The sequence below is a fragment of the Camelus dromedarius genome, chromosome 15 (genome assembly GCF_036321535.1).
Source record: "Camelus dromedarius isolate mCamDro1 chromosome 15, mCamDro1.pat, whole genome shotgun sequence".
In the NCBI taxonomy this organism is placed as follows: Eukaryota; Metazoa; Chordata; class Mammalia; order Artiodactyla; family Camelidae; genus Camelus; species Camelus dromedarius.
In genome coordinates this window covers 14,066,084-14,086,741 of record NC_087450.1, presented here as the reverse complement: position 1 = coordinate 14,086,741, position 20,658 = coordinate 14,066,084, and the positions used below count along the sequence as shown (strand labels likewise).

The window sequence follows — 20,658 nt, the reverse complement described above, 5'->3', positions numbered from 1 at the left end:
ACAGATTGATGGGATGAAGAGACTGGGGCTGCCTGAGAAGGACGTCTAGGGAAGGCCTCTCTGAGGAGTGATAAGAAGGGTCCAGCCATGAGAAGACCGGGGGAAAAGTCACTCCTGAACAAGGGGACGGCTTGTGCACAGGTCCCGAGACACATTATTTGAGGGGGAGCAGGTCTGAGGTGGGGAAATCGGGACTTCCTTTTGACAAGGTATCGTGGAGATGCTGATCGGTTCCGCAGGAGGAGATGTTGGTGTCTAGTGAGCAGAGTGCAGAGGGGTCAGGGATGAAGATATAAATTCGCAAATTATCAGCACGTAGATGGGATTAGACGAGATCCCCTGTAAAGGAGCAGAGCTGCGGAAGAAAACGGGCCCCAGGATCGCGCCACAACTAGCCAGGTAGTACTGCTTTTACTCCCACTTCACAGGGAAGGAAAATCAGCTTTGATGGGTTCAGGAAGCAGGAGCGCGGGGAGTTAACCCAGGCGGTCTACTCCCGTCCACTTTGCCGTGGTGGACACGTCCAACCAGCAATGCTGCTTTGCTTCCTTCATGTGTCACAATCTCTCTGCAGGAAGAAGATGATGACGGTCTGCCTAAGAAAAAGTGGCCGACAGTGGATGCCTCTTATTATGGCGGGCGAGGTGTCGGAGGCATTAAAAGAATGGAGGTAAGAGGACAGCTTTGTGCACTCATCACTGCGTGCTGACTACTCAGTCACCGAAAAGCAAGGCAGATTGGTGAACATTGGCACGTGAGGTCTAACGGGGATGTGAATTGTGAAGCATCAGATGGGGAGATGGCAGGTCCGGCCATTTACCTGTGCACCCCCATGTCCTGCCCACCGTGAGTCAGAGCAGTTTGCTCATCGGCTCAAACCCCCCAGTGGTTTCTTCTCTCACGAGAATAAAACCCAAAATTCTTGCCGGGGCCTCCAAAGCCTTCACATTTGCTGTCCCCACAGCTTGGACAATTCTTCCCCAAATACCCATGCCCCTGGCTTGCTGTCTCTGCTCCTTCAGCCTGCCCCTTCCCCTTTTTCTGCACCTCCCCCTCTTCCCTGTCCCTCAAAACCCAAGGGAGTGGGGAGGGTTTAGCTCAAGTGGTAGAGCGCATGCTTAGCATGCATGAGGTCCTGGGTTCAATCCCCAGTACCTCCTCTAAAAATTAATAAATAAACCTAATTACCACCCCTCAAAAAAATTAAATTAAATAAGTAGATAAACTTTAAAAAGCCCCAAAAACAAATGAACTGAGGACTGGGTGGCCCTCACCTTGTGCATCGTACAGGTCTCTGTGACCCCATGCTCCAGGGGCATCCTATTTAATTTTGTCATTGGAGATTTTGTATGTTATGTATTTTAGGTTCGCTGGGGAGAAAAGGGCTCCACTGAAGAGGGTGCTAAGTTGGAGAAGGCAAAGAATGCAAGAGTCAAGATGCCGGAGCAGGAGTACGAATTCCCTGAACCCCGAAATCTCAACAACAACATGCGCCGGCCGTCCTCCCCCCGGAAGTGGTACTCTCCCATCAAGGTGAGCCTCTTCCTACTCAAAAATCCATCCTCGCTCCCGATAAAACACTCACGTCACGTGCTAAGAATCACAATCTTTTGAGATGATAAAGTATCAAACCAAACTCCAGCTTATCGCAAAGACATGAATGTCTAAAATCATGGACTTGGAAGCATGTGTGTGCTTTGTCAGTTTCCACAGCATGAGAGTGAGAGCTGGGCTTTTTGAAGTCACCGTGGCAAAGTGGCGGAATGAGGGTGGACCAGGAGAAAGCAGCTCGGGCAGTAACCCCAGAGGATGGGTACAAATTTCAAAAACATCTGATAACTTCAATGGTGGGCAGTTCCACAGTCTAACAGCAGTGGCAGGATCCTCCTCAGTGCCTGATCTCTCTTCCTGGTCATAAGCCCCTTCGCCTCTGTTCAAGCCGTACGCTGATGAATCAGGACACGCCACTGGATTGCGATGGCCATGGATCTAGGACTTACTCTTCCTGGCTGTGAGCAAAACCCCTTATTTCTCTAGCACCTCTCTTCCCAACACAGACTCAGAGCTTGATGAAAGCCCTCTTTGGCTTATTGGGAAATTTAAGGCATAAGAGGCAGTTCATGCATCTTGAAGGCCTCTTTTCTCTTTCTCTTGGATGCAGATGTCTTTGAATCCACGTGATTCATTCAACACCCTTGCTCTTTGGTCTTGCCCATAAGCACCTGTACTGTGCCAATTGTCAGAGAGCATGAGGAAATCATAGCTGAAAAGACTTGACAGAATCTGTCCCCACTTCCTCACTTACTACCAGGAAAAATGGAGCAAGGGAGAGTCCTTGCTCTGCCCAGGTCTGGAACCCAAGGCTCCAGCTCGGGTCTCCAGCCTCTCTTTTGGTGCTGTGAACAGAATTGTGGCGACTCCAAGGCCTCAGGTGAAAGGCTCAGTATAAGAGCTGACTCTCTTAGAGGAGAGAGTATAGCTCAGTGATAGAGTGCATGCTTAGCATGCACTAAGCATGCACCAAGGTCCTGGGTTCAATCCCCAGTGCCTCCAATAAATAAATAAAAGCCAGCTCTCGTCACCACCCCACATTACACACACATATGGCCTTCCTCTTCTTCCAATGACAACAAAAATAATGCTCATCACTCTCTGAGTCATTTGCTAATTTTAGAGCAGCCCTTCTCCTATGAAATCAAAAGAAGTAACCCTTTGAAACAGCAGAACGCAAACTTTGTTGGTTGTTCTCTGCTTAGCAGAGCCAGCTCATGTTCATACTAATTTCAGTGCGTTTTCATTTGGGTTTGTCTTGTTTACAGCGGTGAGATTCTTTTTTAAGATAAGCCCTCCCTCCCCAGGGCAACGGGTTGAACTCTGGGAAGATGTGGGCAAAATGTAGCAGAACAGCTGTCTGCTCCTAATTCTTTTCTAATGTGGACCATGCAGTGGCGTGCATGCATGCGCAGACAGGAAGGAGCCGAACTGAATCTCCAGGCTGAAGAAGGGAATTTTCTATTGTGTCACATTCAGGAATCTGTACCTTGTGACTAATACAAACAACATATTTGGTTCAAGCCAGGTTTTCGTTTCTGTCATCATGGACATTGAGAAAGCACTCATGCTATTGGAAGAAGCCAGTTTCTGCTGGAGAGCGTATTATTTGTCCATTAACTGGCGGTTTGGGACCGACTTTTATGAAATAAGTGAGGATATGAAACAACTAGATTAAGAAATCGGAAAACACTCTCAACACCCACTTGGAATTAGTATCAGTGTGATGAGTGTTGGCTGTGCACCTACTGTGCACCGGGTACTGCCAGATCTTGAATCTGTGGAGGTTCTCAGACTTGACTGAGAATCAGAATCACCTGGGAGGGCTTTAAAACTACAAATTCCCAGGGGGAGGGTAGAGCTCAGCAGTGGAGCGCATGCTTAGCATGCACGAGGTCCTGGGTTCAATCCCCAGTACCTCTGTTAAAACATAAATAAATAAAAACCTAGCCCCACCCTCCACCCTCCAAAAAAAAAAAAAAAAAAGATGTGGTCGATAACAAGTCACCTTTCCAAAACATAAAAAAATTAAAAATGCGAATTCCCAAAACCTAATGATTCAGTCATACAAAGGCTTTCAAAGACTCCCTGGCCCTCAGAACCTGCCCTCTTTTTCTCACCAAGCGAAACTCCTATTTTCCCAAATGCCTCCCTTTTCAAATTTCACATCCAGACTTCCTAAGTGATACCCCTCGGTTGCCCCAGTTACTGCTCCCTTTGCAGCCCCTGCTCCTCAGCCTCGTTCTGCGTGTGTGTGTGCGTGTTGCGTGTGTGTGTGTGCGTGCCCCGGTTCTCCAAGTGTGGTCTCTGGACCGGCAGCATCTGTATCCCCCAGAAACTTCTTAGACACGCACATTCTCAGGCTTCAACCCAGGTCTAGCAACTTTGGGGGTGAGGCGCAGCGACCTGGGTTTTAGCCAACCCGTTTAAGAAGTTGTCACCAAAAGTTCCAGCCAGGCTTCCAGAGGAGTCTCAGCAAGGAGACCACGTGGTTAGGCTTCGCATGAGTCCATCGTCCCCCCAAACACGGCTGCTGGAATAGTGCTAAGTGGTCGGACACCCGAGTGTCAAGGAATCACCAAAAAAAGCCAGGTGGGAAAAAAAGCACCTGTGGTGCCAGTGGGCTCGCTCGGCGCCTCAGCAGGACGCCCCATTAGGACATGAGAAAACGTGAATGCCTCTCTCGGTGGTTTGCTGGTGGAGCAGCTCGCGCCAAGTCTCCGTGCGCTCCCCCAGGGAGGAGATGTACCAGGGCTCTTGGTGTGGTGACTCCTGTTTATGAGTCTTCCCTCTACCAGATTTGACCCCCTGGAGGCACCAGCTATGTTTAAGTCATCTTTGACTCACCAGTAAACAGCATTGCACCTGGCGCGGAGGAGTGATTCCGCCATCTCTTGTTAAAGAGCTGAGGCGTGGGGTGTAATTATGAAACCACTCCTGGAGCGTCAGGCTGGGGAGACTTTCTCCTGTGACCTACACAGGTCACTTTGGTACTCTCGGGCCAAGGAAGGTGACATTCTTCTTGCCATCTCTTTGAGAAGAGGAGAGAAAAAGGCCAGGAGGGTGAGGGAAGGGCAGGAACAAAGACAGTTTCAGACTGGAATCACAGAAAGGAATTGAAAAGTCATGATGTATACCTTGGTCCACAAATGTACTATGTCTAATAATGAACAGTTTCTGTACTGTTGAACCCAATGCATGGTCCACGATAAACCTCATTCTGGCCGCAGTGTCTACACACATCCGCTAGACCTTGGGCAAAGCCTTCAGCCTCACACTGTACCATAAACTTTGCTTCCCTTTCCTGAACCCTCTCACTGGATTTGTCATGGTCCTGGTGGGAAGCAGAAGGCACACTCAAAAGGGTTGAACTAACACCGGTGTGGGCAGGGTTCAGAGAACCCTCAGCAATGGTGAGGCATCCGGGGACTCGTCACAGTGCGAGCTGCTCCATTCCTAGACCTGTAGGGCGAGGAGGGGAGAGGGCATTACTGGAACCAGTGAGAGCTGCACCCTAAGCAGAGGCCACCCAGTGGGAGCTGTGGCCATAGAGAGGGATTCAGCAATCTAAATCTTCCCTGCCCCCTGTTTTGATATGACCCACAAGCTAAGGATGGATTTTATATTTTTAAATCGTTATATAAGCACTTACATAATATCCTTGAGTTTGTCTCTTGACTTACAAAGCCTAAAATATATACACTCTGCCTACCCTACAAGAACGCAGCTGCTGTTGGAGATGGGGGTCAGGGAGGGACCAGCCTCTCCCCCATCTCCCCTTCTCATCGCCTTCTGGGACCACCTGTTGGCCAAACCAAAAGGAAGTGAGATGATGCCATGTGCAGAGGTCAGGCTTCCAAGGCAGAGAGCCAGGAAAGCAGAGAAACACAGAGAGTGGATCGGGGCAGGCAGCTCATGGAAAGTAACCCTCCCACTCTCTGCCCACCTTGATTCCTGCTATCAACAGGGAAGACACCTCTGCTCAGTGAAAAACTTTCAGGAGGTACTGGGAGGAGTTCTGGTCCCCCAGTGAAGGTGATCAGAATCACACACACCTTTAAATGTGTTGCATTGGACTCACTTTTTCATGCATCCCAGGAAATAGATTTGAGAAGCAGGGAAGCGGGAGAGCGCGTTGCCTAAGCACACCCCGCGGGAGCCCATCGGGGGAAGGAGTCCGCAGCGGGCTGCTCCCAGCCATCGCCCAGGCTAATTTAAAGCACTGGCCACACTGACCACACTTCACCCTTTCCTCATTCCAGTCTCATGATCAGGACATTTTCCGATATTTGGCCTGAATTTTTCTTTGCTTGGTTTTCACCCCCCTGGGTTTACAGCCATCCCGTGCTTCTCATTAAATTGGGGCCGACCATTTTAGGCAAGTTAAGTAATGCCCCGATGGATGGCCACCAGAAAGATTAAAACCAGGGCTGTTTTCAGGCTTGCTGGAAGGTTTGCAGCCTTCAGAGAAATGATTTTTCTCCTTTTCCAGTAGCTCCTCCATGTGACTGGCAATGACAGAAATGACAGCCAAAGGACAAAAGCCAGACCCCAGCTGGCCCGGCAGACCGCTGTTCTCTGCAAGAGAGCCAGCCCGGCCTGCATTGTTTACAGCGCTCCGGTCGGGCTGGGGTGGGGGATGGTCTCCTGTTCATTTTCTGTTGGGCCAACCTGTCATCCTTGGCCTTAAGCACCTTGACCTTGTAATCAAACAGCATTCAGTCGTGAAACTGTGCTGGATAGAGCTGGCTGTAGCCTCGTTAAGATACCGAAGGCTTAAGTATTGTCAAATGTACCCTTGATGTTGAACAGACTTTTTTTGTCCCTGTTTGGCTACTTTTTAGAATGGTTCCACACATTTTTTAAACAAAGACCAAAAGAAAAAGGAGGAAAAAAATTCACTGTGTGTCTGTGTAGGGAAAATTTCCAAGTTATGCATTAGTTTATTTCATTTGAGGGGAAGCGTGGGTCACAATATTTACCATGTATTTTACTGTATAAAACATTAGTGTTAGTCTCTAACAGCCCTATAAGTGGAACTACCCTCAAAATTCTCAACCTCTGACTAACTGCCAAGTGGCTGAGGCAGACAAACCAGAAGAGAAGACACAGCTGCTCTCTGCCCCCAACCCCTGCAAAAAAACAGCCACAAAGCCCATGCTCCAAGGTGCTTAGAATGATGACCTCAAAAACCCTCCTGGCACAGTCTTCTTGTTTAGGAAGAATCAAAAGTGGGCATTTACATAGAGCTCCCAGTTCGCCAGCCTTTGTGGATTGGAAGATATTGATTGTCTGAGGCTGTGGTACAGTTTGGGAGCCTGGAGTTGGTACATGTCTCATGTTATGGTCAAAATGTGTCAATTTCATGTGAAAAAAAGCTGTCTGTAAGTATCAGCTGATGAAGTCTGGCGGCGGGTTCCCAGGTTGGTGGGAAACCTGACCCGTGGGACCAGGTGAGAGTAGTCAGGGTGAGCCCTCAGCCTGAGGGGTGAGACTGGAAGAGGGGGGAATCTGCTGTGTCAAGTGGAGGCAGAGAGGGGAGCAGAAGAGGCTGAAAAGGACTCATCAGAGAGGTAGGAAGGAGCGGGGGGAGCCAAAGGTCGTGCTGAAGGGAGAGGACCAGCCCATCTGCCACTCAGAAGCATCAGGTGCATTGAGGCCCACAGGGGACCAAGGCGTCTGGCACTCGGGGTGCTGTGGGCAGCCTTAGCGAAGCAGCTTCGGTGGAGTGTTGGACCATCAAACACAGAAGCCAGAGGGAAAGGGGGAAGTGAGGCTGGAGGAGCACAGAATGGAAGATGGTAGATCCATGCTTGTCAAGTTCAGATGATTGGATTCTTCCTCTGCCTTACATTCATCTCCACCTTTCTACAGAGCCTCACTTTAGTATCACTTTAATGACTTTATCATGATCATTGATAAGATTTAATGAATGCTTTCTATGAGACAAGTATCTTCAATATCTAATTGTAGCGAAGTAAGCCAGAAAGAGAAAGAAAAACACCATATGATATCATTTATATGTGGAATCTAAAAAAAGAAAAAAGACACTAATGAACTCATCTACAAAACAGAAGCAGACTCATAGACATAGTAAACAATCTCATGGTTACTGGTGGTGGGGGGGTGGTGGGAAAGAATAAATTGGTTGTTCAAGATTTCCAGATACTAACTACTATCTATAAAATAGATTAAACAACAAGTTTCTTCTGTATAGCACAGGGAATTATATTCAATATCTTGTGGTAACCTATGAAAAAGGCTGAAAAAGAATATGAGAAGGAATGTATGTATGTATGTGTATGACTGAATCACTGTGCTGTACACCAGAAATAATTGACACATCGTAAACTGACTATGTACATCAATTTTTAAAATATCTCATTGTAAGCCTTATAACAAATCTATAGGGTAGACAATATTATTATCTCCATTTTAAAGATGAGAAAAGTAAGGCTTAAGGACATGAAACAGCTTGTCCGAGGCTGCAGCAGAGCTGGTGAGGGGTAACCCCAGAATATAAACTGTCTGAATCCAGTTAGTTTTTTTGCTTAAACATCACCCTATGATCTGTTGCCACAAAGAAACATAACCCATCCTCCTGGTGTTACACATCTTGGTGGTTTCTGCCGCTTTGCTCTGCCTGAAGCTTTAGATTTCTGCTGAGTTAATACACTTCAACAGCCACATTTTCTTTCAGCCCCATCTCATGGCTCCTCATTCGTCAAGGAGTTGAGTGATTAATGCACAGAACAGTTGCAGGGGGCAGGATTCACAAAGCCAGATTCCTAGAGTCCCTTCCAAAAAAGGGCAGGAAAATCAAAGAGGCAATCTTCCAGGAAATCCACCTGGTTATATCCTGAAATATAAATGCTTACCCTACAGAACCTTAAAGCATTTGACTGATGATTGAAACGGTTTAATGCAGAAAACCATGCTGCACACAGCAGAAGTCCTTTCCAGCATTCTAAAGTCATTTCAAAATATTTTCAGAGGCTTTTGTAAATACTTGGCCAAGAGAGATGAGAAACATTACACTTAGCCAGACAAAGTTTAACCCACAAGAACTCAAGCAAGAGTTGCTAAAAGTTCAAGAGCATATTTTTGGTATCTAAATAAAACCCACCAGAAAATGATTTCAGAACACCCAGTCTCGAGGTGGCATTCTTAAATTGACCCTGCCACTACAACAGCTTTGTGGCAATGAACTTGACATCTCTAGACTCCCCCAGCCTTTCAACCCCATCCTTCGAAGATCTCTTCCGGATCAGTGGTTTCAAACATGCCTGACTGAGACCCAGTAGGAAATACATTTTGGCCCAGGATAAGCTTATGTGTGAACACACTTCACACACACATACACACACCCATACACATTTAGCTGATACACATATTTCACAAGATAATACTTGTCCCCACCGTATGCAGATAAATATTTTCTTTCCTATTCTATTTTATTTCTTAAAAATTCTGGTCCTAATACACAAAAGTGTTTCATGAAGGCTTGATGAGTTGCAACCCACAGTTTAGAAACCTTGTTTTTGTTTTTTATTGAAATATAGTCAGTTTACAGTGTTGTGTCAGTTTCTGGTGTACAGCATAATGTTGCAGTCATATATATACATACATATATTCATTTTCATATTCTTTTTCATTATAAGTTACTACAAGATATTGAATATAGTTCCCTGTGCTGTACAGTAGAAACTTCTCCTGCTCCCTGTAAGAGTGATGAAGGGAAAAACAAAGGAAAGGCAAGTTCTGCCTGTGGATGGAGTCACCAACCCAGGTTAATATGAAGGGCAAAGCTAATAAATAAACATCACTTTTTTCTGTCAGTGTTTGTAGTGGCAGAAACCAGCCTCCACTCAGCATTTCTGGGGCACTAGGATGTCAGACTCCCGTAAGTCACATACTGTGAACACGTTAGCACTTGCGGACTCACTCTCCCCAGATTCAACCAGTTTCCTATGAATCCAAAGGAGTTGTGGTTTGTGGTAACCTGTGATCTTTGGTAATTTGTCCCTCGAGCCTGGGGTTCCAGAGTAAGTTTTAGGGGCAGTCAGGGATCTGCACCCCAGGGATCTCTCATTGGTCTTGGGAAGAAAAAACTTGAGTGCACGTTGAAAAGACTGACTTGTGGTGTGAGGCTACATCCAGAAATGTGATAAAGGAAAAAGCCGAGAGCCTGAATGAATTCTCCCTGTTTGCAAATCTGGGGCTGCGCTAAGATCTTCGGTGGCTCCCGCGTGATCATCAGGTCCCTCTGGGATGTGTGTCTGCTCCTCCTGTGTTCCTGGGGCCCACATTTTGAACTAAGGGACTGGAGAGTCAGCCTGTCACAACTGCATCGCTGGTGATGAATGGTTCACGTGACGGAAGAAGCCATGGAAAGTTCTGCATGCCTGTGGTGACCCCGGTCAGGTTTCGGGTGTAATCTTGGTGCCTTTGTTTTCTTTCAGGGAAAACTTGATGCCTTGTGGGTCCTGCTGAGGAAAGGATATGACCGTGTGTCCGTGATGCGTCCACAGCCAGGAGACACGGTAGGATTCATTATCGGTGTCGCGCACCTGTGCATTCTTTTTCTCTCTCTGGTTGTTGAGCTGGAGTAACTCCAGATATACGAACCCTGCTATTATTTCTTGTTGTGACAAATCAGATACTAAGTTTCAAAATTCTGGTTTTTACAAGACCTTGAGTTTCGACTGGCTTTTCTGAAGAGGATTTGACAGCAACAGGTGAGGTTTAACTTCCTGGGACTTGAGCTTCTGAATTTATAGGTACAGGAAGTGAATAAAGTGAGGCTGGTTCTTACCTCGGCAGCTCCCAGGGAGAAGCCTGCCACTCCTTGGCCACACTGGCCGGTGGTGACGAGCAGGACGCCAGGGCCACAAGACGGAGCAAGGGAATAGGGGCCACAGATATCTCCCCCATCTTCCAGCAGGTGTTGGGTCCAACTGGTCCAGGACCACAGGGGGGCCTTCCACCCTGGTGAGGATCTGCCCTGAAATTGTCAGGGCCAAGCTCAGAGTGTCCCCAACTAGGAGGAGACAGAAAAGGACGGGGCAGCAGAGATGGTAGAAACCATCTACCCCAAACCCTCATTTTGTAAACAAGGAAACAGAAGACAAGAGAAACTGAATCATTTGTTCCGTTCCGATAGTAATAACACTGGAAACAAACCTCAGTTCTGCTGAAACCAGACCCCTGCTGTGTCTTCCTACAAGAGCTAGGCTCTCTCTCATAAATTCTCCAGGGCAAAGCTTGGAACCAATTTCTCCCTCAAGTCCCAGCGACCTGCATCTTCCTTCCACTTCTCTGGGAATCAGGCGTGTGAGCCCAAAAGCAAAATAAAGGTGTCTCATTTAGAACTCCTTTCTAATCAGGAAGAGTTGGGTTTGAATCTCACTTCCTAACTAGGCAAGTCACGTAACCTCTCTGACCTTCCTCTTTGAAAAGCTGTTGATAAATATCTATTTCATAGTGTGGCTGGTTGGAGAAGGTAACGATGGCAACGCATTTGGCCCACTGTTGAACACTTAGTAATGCTCGGTCAATGGCAGATATTATTAGGAGTATTCACTTTATGCTCTTCTCCTGTCTGGAAAGGTTGACGCAAAAGTCCCAACCGTCTTGCAAGTGATGTATACCAGCCATACCCACATCTTTCCCCCGCCCACTCTGCGACATGGCGCAACACGAGAGACGGCTCAGTTAGGCAGGGCCCCCTCCCTGGTGCCTCGTGACAATGAATGGGTGGCTTGTGGCTGAGGGGATTTGGGGTCTAAAGTTTCAGAGCTTCACAGGCTGCTGCCCCCTTAGCTGTCCCTGCAGGGACAGCAGGCAAGTATGATGTTAAAAAAAAAAAAAAAAAAAACAGCATATAAATGCTGGACCAACTTGGCCCTCGTGACATAGGAATTTGTACTTTGTCTGTGAAAGTCAACAAGAGCCCATCGCTAGAGCAGATTTTAAAGTTACAAACTCTTCAGGTAACAGAAATGAGCCTACGCCAGGAGGTTTGTACTCAGGCCTTCTGTTTGGCCTTGAAAGTCATACATCTGGTTTCTTTGGAAAATTAAGAATTTTTTTAGCATGATTGAGACTCATCTAACAAATTAGGGGAAAAAACAATAAGATACCCAAACTCAGGTTGAGCAGTACAATTTTTTGTGACAGAACATCCCAGCCCAGTGTTACAAGCCCATTTTTTTTCAGAGCCACTGAAAAATAGCTCCATTAAAATTTGTCAACATTCCATTCTTTGTATATATTTATAAGAAATAGAAACAACTTATTCTTCAGTCTCTTTGAGGAAAAATATATCTTTATGTGTGGTATTGATAATTAAAATAAAAATAATAAACATTTTTTGTTTCCGGGGGAAAAAAAATTCCATTCTTCACTGACCAGTTTGGCAGAAATAGATTTATAAACTGGAGCAGACAGAGAAGGGAGTGTAGGGAAGAGGAAGGTTAGAGAGAAATATTATCATAGAGCAGACAGAAGAACCAAAATTGTTTGAGGGCAAAAGGCTGATTGGATGAATCCAACAACAATGGAATGAAAATGGATGGAATTTCTACTGATGAATCACAGCTAAATTGAATCTCTTCTTTACTGATTCTGAATGAGAGTTTGTATTTAACATTTGAAGATGTTCCCTGTGCTTCTGAGGAGTACAGTGCCACCTTGAATTTTCATTCTCCAGCCAAATAATAGTTGAAGGACAGGAGGTCTGAGAATTAGGATAACTTGACCACATTCTCAGCAGTGTCACAAATGACAATGTAGAGCCTACTTTAAAATGGGCTTTCTGTATAGAAATCCTGCCAGAATTTTAAGACACATGAAAGAAATCAATGCAGAGAACTGTATCCTTGTAGTCATGGTGACAGCCGCAGACACCTAGACGTACACATAGAGAGACACAAGAAAGGTCACAGTTTAGGTAGGAAAGGGAATTCAGAGCTGCCTTATGGCAACTCAGGAACAAATTCCAGGGGAAGGGAGGACTATCCTGTAGCTTTGTCTACGTGCCTAGTGTTTTGTTTTGCAAAACCTTTGGAGACTCACTACAGACCTGCCTTCCTTGCATGGTGATGACTCTGTGTAAGAATTCCTCAGCACTGATTTATGGGATGACCACATTTTCCATAAACTCAAAATGACTACGTCCAGGCATGTGCTCGTGAACAAGAGTCACAGGTTCTGAATTTTTCCTTTAAAACAAAAACAAAAACAAAAATCACCGAATTACATTCTCAGTGACATTCTGAATTGTTTCAAACACTGTTGAAATAGTTGTTCTGTGTTGACCTCACAGAAACCTGGTGATTCTTCCTTCTCAGTTCCTGTCTGATCCATCCTTCCCCTAGTGAACCCCACTCAGCACTCCAGAGACAGACACGGACTCACCAGCAGAGCCTTTGAGGCTACTGGGAAAGCTGGGCAGAGCAAAGGGCTGGGGGAAGCCTGAGCCCAGAGCCACATCCTTCCGTGGGATTGGTGCCCACCTGCTGGGCGCCGTCCAAGCCCCAGGTCAGGGAAGACATGAATGGGACAACAGCAGGAGACATGAATGTCTTCTGTTGGCCACCACTCATCTGCCTCTTTCTGCCTGAGGTGGGCTCACAGTCCTCTTGTTTTTTGGAGCCCACCAAGAAATCCTGAGCCAACGTAAAAGAGAAAATGCCAGAAGAAGCCACTTAAATAGCAAACCAGAAACACATCTGATCCTAAAATGTAAGGAGTTCGCTAAGCATATGGCATCCTTTGCTTAAGCCATCCCTCTGCTTCCAGTGTGTCCCCGCCACTGCGCTCTTCCTAAAACACGGGTCTCTGCCTGCCATTCCAAGGCTTCCAGACTTGCAAAGACTAGGACAAAGCCCCAAATTCTTAGCTTGATGTAGAAAGGCTTCCCTTTTCATTTCATCTGCTACCCACCCCCGCCCCAGTTTCCTTCATCACTCCCAATAGGCTCCAGCCACCTGGAATTGCTCACCATTCCCTGAACATGCCAGAATCTTTTGTGTCACTGTGCCTTTGCCTAGTCTGGTTTCTCTGCTTGGCATATCTCTCCCATCATCTCTACCGAGTGAACTATCACCTTGGGAAGATTGCCCATTGTCCCCGTGGTAGCTGTCGCGACCCGGGCTTTTAACGGGGCGTTGCCAAAGCAGAGCTCATGCACAGAGACTTAACAAGAAAGTATGGAAATTAGAACCTGTGTCCCTTGTACATTTTCCAAGATGGTCCTAAAGGCTTCCGACATACCGGAGCCTCTCTGATTTCAGAAAATTTGCTTACCTTTCAAGGACAAATGGCAGAAGGAATTGAGAATGTGCAGCCTGAGAAAGAAGACTGAAAGGGACCCTGAGAGCTTTTTCACTCGGGTTCCTGTAGCAGATCAGTGGTTCTCCAGCTTGAGCACAGATTCCCCTGGAAGTTTCATTCGAACACAGATTGCCGAACCCCACTCCGAGTTCCTGACTCAGCAGGTTAGGGGTGGGGCCTGGGAACTGTGACTTCTAACAAGCTCCCAGGTGACGCTGCTGCTTCTGGTCTGAGGGCCACACTTTGGAACCAGTGAGATTCCTAGGTGTCCTTCCAGGATCCCTTTAACCCCGACAGCCTGTGATGCTGAGTCAACATTTCCATCCTTATTTGACCACCAAGCCACTACTTTACCACATTTCTCCACTGAACACTTATTAACATTAATTGGGGGATAACTACTGTAGCTAAAATCTAAATACTGTCCTGACTAAGTGTAGAGAAATCTTCCCAGCCACAGACAGTTTTGTTCCTAGATCACTAATTTCAAATACAGAAATGTAAGGGAGCTTCAGAAATCAGGATTCATAGAATTAAGTGATTTCACTCTGGTTACACATGGTGATCACCTGGGGACCTTTAAAGCCCTGACATCAGGGTCCAACCCCCAAAGGTCCTATTTAATCAGTCCGGGATGAAGTCCAGATGTTGAGATTTTAAAAGCTCCCCAGGTCATTCTAATGGATGAGAATCAGTGATCTGGTCCAAGTCCCTACTTCTCATCCAGGACAGCATCTTCTCTTTCCTTCTTGGAATGATCTGAAGGCAATTCTCAGGGGGAGGGTAGAGCTCAGTGGTAAAGTGCCTGCTTAGCACGCACGAGGTCCTGGTTTCAATCCCCAGGACTTCCGCTAAATAAATAAATAAATAAATAAATAAATAAATAAATAAATAAATAAATAAATAAATAAAATACATAGATGTCTCCCCCATCAAAAAAAAATTAAATTTTAGTTTTAAAAAATAAATAAAGGCAATTCTCCCCACTCCTTTAGAAGTGTCTCATAGGCAGAAGGAAAACAGATGATTACAACCCTTCTGTGCTCTCAGCTGTCCCTTCCCTGTCTGGAAGATGGTTAACGTAGATTCTGCCTGCTTCTTGGTAAAGAGGATGGAAAAGAGAAAATATAACTCTGTTTCATATGTCTTTTCTGGATGGGATTCAATCAAAATATTAACCCGTCTAAACCCTCCCCAGTCTTTTTTTATCCCAGCTTTAACCTCCCACCCACTTCACGTGCTCTGGGAGGAACCCGTTAGGGTTAGATGTCTTCTCTGTTTCCTGCTCCTTGGTTTCTCCCAGATCTGGCATTGGGAGACTGGTACATTCCATTACTATCAGCAAAAGCAAAATACAAGGCACACTCTGAGCTTGTTTTGCAAGGCTGGGTCTCCTTGCAATCCGACAAGACCCAGGAAACACACACACATAAACATACACAGACAGTGTTTGAAACTCAACTGAAACACAGCCCTAGAGGTTGTGAAATCCTCTCCCCAAGCTTCAGCCCTGGGGCTGCTATCTGCACAGCTGTTTCCAATAAGGGAGCTGGGCTGGTCGGTCGCATGGGTCACCGTGCCTCCCTACTGTGACAGAGGCGAGAGTGATCTGGGCAGATTATCTCCGAGGGGAGAGAGCATCCTCAGCCCAGTCCTTCGAAAGCAAATGAGCCTCAGGGCAAGTGTCTACACTCTGTTTCTCTCTCTTTTCTCCCTCCTTCATGTTCCCTGCATGACCTTCTTCTTCCTTCTTTCTTCTTTACCTTGGCTGCCTCCCCTCAAACATTCTTCCATCAGACAAGTAACTCAGTTTTAAATTGGGCAAAGATTTGAATAGACTTTTCTCCTCCCACCAAGAAAATATACATGTGGCTGAAAGCAAATGAAGAGATGCTCAACATCATTAGCCATTAGGGGTATGCAAATCACACCAACAGGGACATGCCACTTCATGTCTACTAGGGTGCCGACAAATAGCCAGTGCTGGTGAGGATATGGAGAAATTGGAACCCTCATACATTACTAGTAATGCTGTGCAATGGCGTGCCTGCTTTTAAAAAACAGGAAGCCAAAGGAAGATGATACATCACAGAAGAGGGTGGGGTCAACAGCACCAATGGGAAATTTACATGCAAGCTGACCACAGCCCTTCAATTAGGTTAACTTAAGAAGGTCATGGTGGCCTTGGTAACCTAGATTCAGTGCAGTGATGGAGGCGGGAGTGAGGCTTAGTGGAGAATGGGAGGAGAGAGCCAAGGCAGTAGCTGGAGGAGAGCTGGAGCTGAAAAGGGCTCTTTGTTTGATAAAGATGGAGGACTTGAGTGTGATTAACTGCTCATGACAGAGGCCCAGGAGAGGAAGAGGCTGAAGACCTCATTGATGGATTACAAGGGTCCCTAGAAGGACTTAGGAGACCTAGACACCAGGAAATGCCAGTCCTGCTTAGTGACGCTGCGATGAGGCTAGCAGAGCGGAGCAGGTGGAGGTGGAGTTTCTGAGGAGAGGATGAGGAGGTAGCCAGCCCCACCTTTGGAACCCCATCCCTCCCATGTGTCAGCACTTTTCTTCAGTTCCAGGTGGATGTCTTCACTTCACGCGAGAGACATGGTATTTTGGGCTGCAGTGTTAACAAGCAATTCACTTCCAAATTCCACCCCCGAGAGAACCCGCCATTGGGTCCCTTAAATATATTGCTTTATGTTTCATTTCTCCGTGACAGAATGGAAATCATGCTCTTCTCTACCCATGACACCTAAAGAGCAGCGCCAGCTGCTTTGGGGCTTTTTGTTTTGCTTGTTTTGTTTTGTTTCGTTTGGTTTGGTTAATGGAAGTCTCTCACTTCTCCAAGAAGTTAATGCCATAATATCTAACCACCACAAATCAACTAGTTTTATACCCAGTTGTAACTGGCTACTTAAGAGGTGGCTCCTTGTCATATATAAGTATTGTGGAGCAGCCCTGGGTTTCACAGACGAGGTCATCAATAAATGTTCTTGATCAGGATTAGGTTAAAGCGACAATTCTGGAGTAAATCCCGTGCTCTGTCATCTACTAGCCAGGTGACCTTTTCGGGTCACTTTACTTTTTGTTTTTTTCATTGAAGTATATAGTTGATTTACAATGTTGTGTTAGTTTCTGGTGTACAGCACAGGGATTCAGTTATACATATATATTCTTTTACAGATTTTTTTTTCATTATAGGTTATTACAAGATATTGAATATAGTTCCTTGTGCCAAACAGTAATACAGTAGGACCTTGTTACTTTACTCTTCAATATCACCTCCCTTTTCCAAGGAATTGTTTGCAGGGCGTGCAGACACCTAGACGTATAGGTCCACAGGTCCACCCCGAACATCACTGGATGCCTCAAGCTCCCTGAGATAGGCATGCATCTCACCTCAGAAAGGGGTGCCCTCTCCTGATTCACACATAGACACCAGGTGGGCTAGCGATGGTCCCCATCATTTGAAAATAGAAAGCAGTTAACTCCCTCAAGGACTGCTTTAGATACCTTTGAAAATATTGCTCAGTCCAGTGGGTTCTCCCATGTTTTTTATTCCCTGTAACATCCTTTTTACCATTCTTTGTACTCCCCAAGAAAGCATTTACTTAGTAACATAGTTTTTACCCTATATTCTCTTGTTTCTTCAGTTGTGATCCTAGATTTATATAATTTAGTGTCTAGTTCTTTCATTTAACTTTATCCCTTTGAGTTTAAAGTCATTTTGTTTACTAGGCCATTAAAATCATTAAGACCACTGTTTTTACGTGTGCTGATAAGACATCCCTTCCCGAATATTGGTGATTTTAAAGCACACGTGTGTCTGTGTAAAGACGTGAACATTCCCATTTGAACTGCTTGTCGGTGAAACAACAGATCCAACTGTGTAAACACCAGCACATCAGGTTTCTGACACACCCGAACGACGTGGTGAAAGTGGATGACTTGGGCAAGTCCCAGTGTCCAGAACACACACGGTTGGTTGGGTGACCTTCTGTGGGAAGTTCGCCTGACCCTGCAGCTCTCATTGGTCATTTTCCTCTCACAGGAAAACCTTTTCATTGGAAACTCCTAACTTGAGCTTTCCTCTGAACTTGCTTCACTGCCTCTCTAGCAAACTCCTCTGTTCTGACAACACTGATTGTGGAAAATCAAAGGAACAGAGCAAACCCAAGAGCAGGAAATGTTTGCTCAACTTGCTAAGTGTGACCGTTATCAGTGAATGACCGCTGAGGTGCCCAGAAGGGCTCCGTGCAAGAGGCAGACAAGCAGGAGACATCAAAGAAGGGACAACTGGTTGAGGAGACGGAAAGGATGGCGGTCAGGGTAGCTCCCAGGCAGACCCAGAGAGCTGAAGGGAATGCCAGCCGCAGAGGGAGGCAGTCGCAGGCAGCCTGAGGGGATGGGAGGCCTCCTCCAGGGCTGGTAGGGCTTGAATTGAGCTTTGGAGGGAAGTCGGGACTTCAACAAGCAGTCAGTTTGTAGAAGGGCCAAGTAGCAGGTCTCCAGAACCAGCTTGCAGCCCGTAAGTGCCCATGGCCAACCTGCAGAATGAGGAGAAACCTCTCAGGATGGAGTGCCGGGGACACCTGGTACCTCACAGGGCTGGACAGGGCACAAGGATGGAATCTCACCACCCTGATGATCAGACTCAAAAATCTGGACTTAGTTCCAAAGCCATTTTGAGCTGATCTTCATCTGGGGTAAATATTCAAGGGTCAAATTATATTATATTTTAAGAAATTTAATCTAACACAAAGTTTCTCAAAAAGTTTTGCAAAGCTCTGGTTTGACTAGATCTTCATAGAGTTCTTAATTGTTTTTCATTGATACGTCAAACTTGGCCATAGATGTCTTGTCTTGCAGAACAGCCAGATTAAAATCATTCTCCCAAAGAACTCAATGGATCTAATGTGCTGGTAAATCATTAATAAGCCATTGTAACGGTCCAGGCATGGGTTGTCAGGCTTGAATTTAATAGCAACACAGTGTGAAAAGACATAAATGAAGATGGCAGTAGCTGAAATTCACTGCAGCGTGGCATAGAGAAAGAGGCCATCACTTCATCTCTGAGAGACCCAAGTTAAATCCCGGCGCTGCCTCGTGGTCATGTTAATCAGCCTCACTGAGCTTCAGTTTTCTAATGCGTAAAAATGATCCAATAATCCCTACTTTTAATTAAATAAAATGACAAGTATAAAGAATTCAAATAGATGGGAATTCATTTCTTCCCTTCCTTCCCCCTTAAAACTACCATTGATTTCAGACGTTCAGTTAGATCTCAGCACGTCTGAAAAACAGCTTCTCAAAACTAGTCTCATATTTAAGTCAGCAATGACTAAAAGAAACAAGTTATTGTATTAAAGTCTTTATATGAAGGTCAATTTTTCTTGCCATAAACTTTATATTGGCTTTTTTTTTTTAAAGTCACTCTGCTCTATAATTCAATTCAGGAAACTGCCAAAAAAGTACACATTTCTATCTAGGAAGAGTAGGGGGGAAAGGTTTGCATGGAATAGATTGGTTTTTTACTTTGAGTAAACAGGGATCTTCGAAATTTGTATCAGTGTCTGACCCCAGGCTGTAAGTTCCCAACAGATCTGGAAAGAAAGTCCGATTTGCTAGCCATTGACTTCTGACCTTTTACGAACTTTTGTGAGAGTAGATCATTTAAGAAAAAAAAAAAAAAGCAAATTATAGGAAATGTTCCTAGAGGGTGTGATTTATTTTGGCAGAGGCCCTTCCTTGGATGTTTGAATTCTCAGTAGGATTTATTCAGTTCTCACCCTTGGAAATCTTTCCTTCACTGTCTCATTGGAGAGGAACATGAGTACTCAGAATTCTTGGCTTCCTTTCCTGAATTTACAAAAGAAAAAGTTCAAGAGATCCTCTGTCCACAGCAGAAACCAAACTGTACCCAAAACCTGCAAAGTCAACTTTTTTCAGAGACGTCAAACCCAAAGTTGATGCTGCGAAATATACCATCTTGAGGGTTGTTTCTTTTTTCTTTTTTTTTTTGCACCAACTTCCTGCCCCCATAGGAGGTCTCTAAGTAAACAGACCTGAAGGTAACTGATGTGGTTGAATCCCCCATCATCTCACCCCTCTTTCTCCACACCCATATCCCGTTACACACTCATCATCATCACCATTTTATAGCTTAGCTGATGACTTTTACCTTTGAATTGCCTCATCTCCCAAACAGCTGTGGCCACAGAAGGTCAAGCCCTGATATCAAGTTGCAAATAGCAAACAAAGCAGAATTAAATCCTGGAGGCTGAACAAGGCAGGGCTGTACCCCTGACATCCCTCTTCAGATTCTCTGACCTCATTTTTTTTCCTTCCAAACAGAATCAGGATAGAGGGAGGGCGGGCTCGGTTCAAGGGTCATCACTAGGGAGAGTCTACAACCCAGCAGCAGGTCTCGGTCAAGAACCATCCTGATCCAGGCTGGGGGGGGAGTTCTTTTCTGGCCCCACAGTGTTGGGCTGGATCATAGATAGCAGACTCTGACCTAGGAGGTAGACTTCCAGAATCCACAGGGCAGGGAGGAGTCAGCCTGCCACAGAGCATCCACAGGGACACCCGTCTTCTCCCAGCATTCCCGTGACCACCGCACCTCAGTCTGACCCTCAGTCTCAGGAACGGATTGGGGATTCCTCATGATCCCAGTCCCTTCATTTTCCAGGTAAGGGAACTGAGGTCCTGAGACGTGGTGGAGAGACCTCCAAACACTCCCCTGTCACCACCTTACTTCCTTCCTTTTCA

At 45.8% G+C, this 20,658-nt stretch overlaps 1 protein-coding gene across 1 annotated transcript in view; it reads left to right on the top strand.

Annotated features, from left to right (window-relative positions):
- ANTXR1 (ANTXR cell adhesion molecule 1) overlaps window positions 1-20,658 on the top strand; it is a 218,345-nt gene that overhangs the window by 155,645 nt on the left and 42,042 nt on the right. The window contains exons 15-17 of the mRNA XM_010979894.3: window positions 575-670; window positions 1,366-1,533; window positions 10,014-10,094. Of these exons, the coding sequence (XP_010978196.3) occupies window positions 575-670; window positions 1,366-1,533; window positions 10,014-10,094 (345 nt within the window). The remainder of the gene's footprint in view (window positions 1-574; window positions 671-1,365; window positions 1,534-10,013; window positions 10,095-20,658) is intronic.